This window comes from Gossypium hirsutum, chromosome A07, assembly GCF_007990345.1.
Source record: "Gossypium hirsutum isolate 1008001.06 chromosome A07, Gossypium_hirsutum_v2.1, whole genome shotgun sequence".
Classification (NCBI taxonomy): domain Eukaryota; kingdom Viridiplantae; phylum Streptophyta; class Magnoliopsida; order Malvales; family Malvaceae; genus Gossypium; species Gossypium hirsutum.
The window spans coordinates 42,553,514-42,558,458 of record NC_053430.1 but is presented as its reverse complement, the minus strand read 5'-3'; the positions used below and the strand labels follow the sequence as shown (position 1 = coordinate 42,558,458).

The 4,945-nt window shown below is 38.1% G+C and overlaps 1 protein-coding gene and 1 non-coding gene across 2 annotated transcripts; one reads left to right on the top strand and one right to left on the bottom strand.

The window, feature by feature from the left end:
• Positions 1-1,950: 1,950 nt before the first annotated feature.
• On the top strand, positions 1,951-2,024 carry TRNAV-AAC (transfer RNA valine (anticodon AAC)). The gene has a single exon. It is a non-coding gene; the product is annotated as a tRNA-Val (tRNA).
• A 621-nt stretch (positions 2,025-2,645) lies between these two features.
• On the bottom strand, positions 2,646-4,551 carry LOC107955258 (probable indole-3-pyruvate monooxygenase YUCCA8). The gene is made up of 3 exons (XM_016891001.2): positions 3,727-4,551; positions 3,262-3,633; positions 2,646-3,175 (listed from the first exon to the last, which is right to left on the bottom strand). Exons 1-3 carry the CDS (start codon positions 4,405-4,407, stop codon positions 2,942-2,944), a joined length of 1,287 nt encoding a protein of 428 aa, XP_016746490.2. The 5' UTR covers positions 4,408-4,551; the 3' UTR covers positions 2,646-2,941.
• Between the last annotated feature and the right edge of the window lie 394 nt (positions 4,552-4,945).

Here is a 4,945-nt window from a genome sequence, read left to right as displayed (position 1 = left end):
TATATTACATGGAAATGGAAGAACCTAAGAACATTTGTGCTATGGTATCAATTGCTTTGTACCTTTTCATTACACTTTTGTCCTGTCTAAATATAACTTTGAGATCTCTCCTGCTTGATGAATCTAACAAATAAAACACAACATATTATCATGTCCTGATAAGCCTGTCAAGTCAGTTTCTCCTTGGACTTATATGTTACCTAGGCCTTGTCTGAATTACAAGGTCCAAGCCTTGCACTAATTAACTCGTGATGGAAGTAAAAGATGTTGCCTGTCCAGTGTCCTACATCAGTCCCTGGATAGGATAAAACAGGTGGGGTGCTATTCCAACTTGGCAACACAACAAATTGCTCCATTAGCAATCCCCTTAGACTTTTACCTACCAAAAAGTGATGAATTTAAAGCCAATGCCATTACATTTGCAGCCTACTGCAATTCGTTTAGAGAAACAGGTCAGGCTGTAAAGGGGTTGGATCATTTAGTAGATTCTACAAACTATTTATTTCCCCTCCCTACTGCACGTTCTTAGCAAATGTTCATTGCCTGGTTTAGGTCCACCTCGCCGGAGTCTCTAGTCGACACAACCATGTGAAGAAACAAATTCTGACTTGTAGATTATGGTTTTGTCCTAGATGAAGATGATGGGTCCCTTGTGAAGGGATTTTGGCAAGGGAAAAAGGTAACCATCCCATGTGTGTGTTCACTGTTGTTAGCAGTATTGTCCAAATTAGAAGGGACTACAAACATGCATTACAATGGTTATCAATGATGTCCAAATTATAGCGGTTCAGAAACATGTATATAAACCAGGGAAAAGGACGGATTGGTTTCAGCTGTTAAATGCAATCGGGGTTTGGAAGAAAAAAAGAAAAAAAAACTGATCCACTAGCTTACTCGAACTTTTCATTTTTGCTCTAATATTCGTAGTTAAGATTTTTTTTTTTTTTACGGATCTTCAAACATGAATATGGAGACATGATCTCCACATGTATTTCAAGTACATATTTATATTTGAGTTTGAGATAACATAGTGGATCAGTTGCTGCTGTAAAGGCCATGCCGGCTTGGTAAAGAAGGGAACATATGGGACATTGAATTCAAAGCACCCTGTTGTAATTTCTGAATCAAAGTCTTTAGCAACAAAAACGGGCTGTCTCTCTATGTTCTATATTTAGGAATGTGAAGAGAAAAGGCCCCATGGCTTACTAACACTTGGTTTTGAAGTCTCCATCTTAATTGGAAGTCAATGGACACTGTTCATATCTTTTTGTGGGCTTTTAATTCTTGGACCTGAGTTGCTCCTTTTAATAGGTGACTCTTTCTTTTCCCTGTTGAATCAAGCCACCAGCCAAGAAAATTTTCATGCATTTTAAATTGAAAGCAATGTAAAAAGGGAGAAGGTAAACGACTTGAATCTCAGCATATACCAATTGGCTTATTGAAACCCTCATCTCAGCCAATAGCAACTGGAGCCTAGCAGTATAGAAAATAGTAGTATTTGAATTCCAAATATTTGTGGACTGTGAGTATGGGGTGTTGGGAAGTTTGCCTTTTTGTGTCAGTGAAAGCAATGTTTGATGTGTGTTGACTAATTCCCAAATAGCGGGCGCTGCAATGTGTGTTTTTGTCATTTGTGGCTGTCAAAACTCAGGCTTCCCTGATAGGAGTTGCCTCTTTTGTTTTATTATCCGCTTTAGAACCACTTTTGATTGTCATGACTATATTCGTATATTTTCATGAAATTATATATACATAATTTCAAGCATTAATATCTTTTTGTAGTTTTCGTATAATATTTACACTATAATTGCTTTAGAGTTGGAAGACTTTGTTCGGTAATACGCACCTTACTATCGTGTCTATTTGCAGGCTAATTGGCTGGGTCACCACTCATGTAAGACACATCATAAATAAGAAAACATCCCTGTTCGTTCAGAAAACGGTAAAAAAGGTGTCGTGGTGTAGTTGGTTATCACGTCAGTCTAACACACTGAAGGTCTCCGGTTCGAGTCCGGGCGACGCCATTAAATTTTTTACCTTTTCGGTGCAATACTGTCCTCTATTATAAAGGGTAAAAGAAAAGGAAACAGGGTATTCATGCCTTTACGGACTTCTACGACTTACATAAGATCAAGACAGCTAGTTCTCACGTCTCTAAGTTAAGGAATATGCTTTACATAAAATATCTAACTGTAATTCAGTCATGATGAGAGCATTGAGGGTGCTCTGCTCAATCCATGTGCGGCTTTAGATTATTCGTTTACAAATAAGTTTTGGTCAATGAAATCATACAAGTAATTTAGGAATCAAGGGGAATAGTGTTTGGAGCTTGGCTATCCTCAAAAGATGGTGGGAGCTGGGTTCCATTGTCCCTCATCATCATGAGTCCTATTCCCCATCTATGATTTGATGTTTGAGGGGGCAACTTGGAAATCTCAAGCATTCAGTCAGTGGGCCTTTACCTTTTCATTAATACAATGCTTATTTCTTTTAGGGAACTGGAAATCTGTTGTTCCTTTCTCAAAGAATCAGCATTTTTACTGGTTAAGAATGAAGCTTTCTGGCTGTGGATTGGAACTTATTGTAATAATTAGTACCATGAATTGAAAGAATCTTGAAACCATTGACAGAGAAATGATGGGATATAGAGAAAGGAAGCTGCTGTATCATTCAACTTGATTACTGAATTATGGTACAAACATTTTTAAAAAAAATTTAAAAAAAAAAGAAAGGAAAAAGCCTCATCATCCTCGGTTTACAAAATTCCCAAAGAAAATCAAAACTTGGGCCTTTGGAGAGGGCTCTGTCAGCCTGTTCTACCTCTTTTGTTTTGTTTTTGTTGGGTGAGAGTATTATACAGTATTATTAATTTTTACAGGAACAAAGCTAGTTTCCTAGCTTTTGATGAAATAAAAATATTTGGCCTGAGGATTTTGTAAGTTTAGAACTGTGAAAGTGAAATGCAGCGTCTATGGCGAGCAACAGTTCTCATTCTGAGCTGCTTAGTTTCATCTTTAAAAACCTGGGCAATATCTTGTGCAATCCTCATGGCATCAGAGGAAGCACCTGAGAGCCCTCTCCTTGTGAACCCAGCTGCATAAAGTCCAGCTTTTCCTTTCCACCCATGTGGGAATGAAGCCTTTGGGTACCCATTTTTGGTGAAGAATTCACCTTCCTGTTTCATCATGTCAACTATTTCCATTAGTTTATTTGTCAATCTTGGCTTCTTTAAAACAGTTGAATTTTAGAGCATTTTCTCACCTGAAGCCATGAGGGAACATTGCTGCGGTATCCGGTAGCCAACACAACTGAATCGATATCAAGTTTTTCGCCATTAACGAGCTCAACTTGTCCACGTGAGAAACGCTTGATTCCAGGAACCACATTAATGTCACCTGATCTAATTTTCTCCAATGCACCAATGTCCAATACAGGGGTTTTCCCTTTTGTGTTCTTGAGTTCCAAGGGACCCGTTGATGGCCTTTTAAGTCCATATTTCTCAATGTTTCCCAACATCAACCATGCCAAAATCAACATTAGCTTGTCAACAAGCCAAAGGGGTAGCCATTTCATCATCAAAACAGCCAATTCGAATGTTGATTTCCCAAAAATTTCTCTTGGCAGGACATGAACCTGTTGAAAAACAGAACAAAAAACCCATTAGAATTCAATTTTTCTTCGAAGTGTATCTGATATAAGGTAACTTTTTTTTTTCTGATGACTTACCGAGCTGCGAACCACCATTGAAGGTGAAGCATTGTGGTTGCACAGATCAAAAGAAACTTCCATGCCAGAGTTGCCACAGCCGACAACTAGTACTTTCTGCCCCTTGAATTTTTCACCAGACTTGTAATCACAAGCATGGATAACTTCACCACCAAACTCTGACAATCCTTCAATATCGGGCAACACACACTCGGCATTTTCACCAGTGGCCACAACAAGCGAGCGGCAAACGTATTCGAACTCAGTCTTGTTTGAACCACTTGTAACAATGGTCTTCACCCTCCAGAAACCACTGGTCTCATCATACCTAGCTGACTGCACACACTCATTGAACTTTGGGTTGATATCAAAATGCTTAGCATATGATTCAAGGTAGTCAATGAACTGTCTCTTTGTTGGGTACTCGGGGAAATCCTCAGGGAAAGGTAGTTTAGGGAGTTGGCAGAATTGTTTGGGAAGGTGAAGCTTTAGCCTGTCGTAGGTGCGTTTCTGCCACAAAGATGCAATGCAATCGGTTCTTTCGAGGACAACAAAGGGGACCCCTTGTTCTTTCAGGCAAGCAGCAGTGGCTAGCCCTGATGGTCCGGCACCAACAATGACCGGACCATTGACCAAAGTCCATTTACGCTGAAAGAAATCTTGGTCTTGATCAACAAGGCGAAACAAATTCTCCATTGTCATACGGTGAGTTTGTCTTGAGACAAAAATGTAGAGTTGAAATTAGAGAGCTTAGAGAAAAAAAAGAAATGGTGTTTGTTTTTTTCTTTCAGAGAGAGTAAGTTGTTGTTCTTGGTTTGGAGGGAGAAGATGGGATGGGGCTGCTTAAATAAGGAAGGTCCATGTGATAACATTCAAGAATTTAATGCATTTTAAAAGGGTCCAGTTTCAAATCATAAGCCAATGGCTACCTTTTGTTATTTTATAGAATAATTTAATAGATCCTTATATACATATACATTATACTTAAAAAATTGTTGAAGGATTATCATATTTTTTTGGAATTTTTTATTCTTTCCTTTATAATTTTTTTTGTTTATTATAAAGATGTAAATATATTTAGAAGAGAAAACACTTGGGTTACCAATGAAAGCATGGAGTTTCCATGATTTTGATGCCCAACATCAAATGTGCTTGTAGATTTCATACCAAGCTTGAGATTCCATATTATTTTATATCAATTATTGTATATGTTCCACCAACTTCATAGTAAGTGAACTTT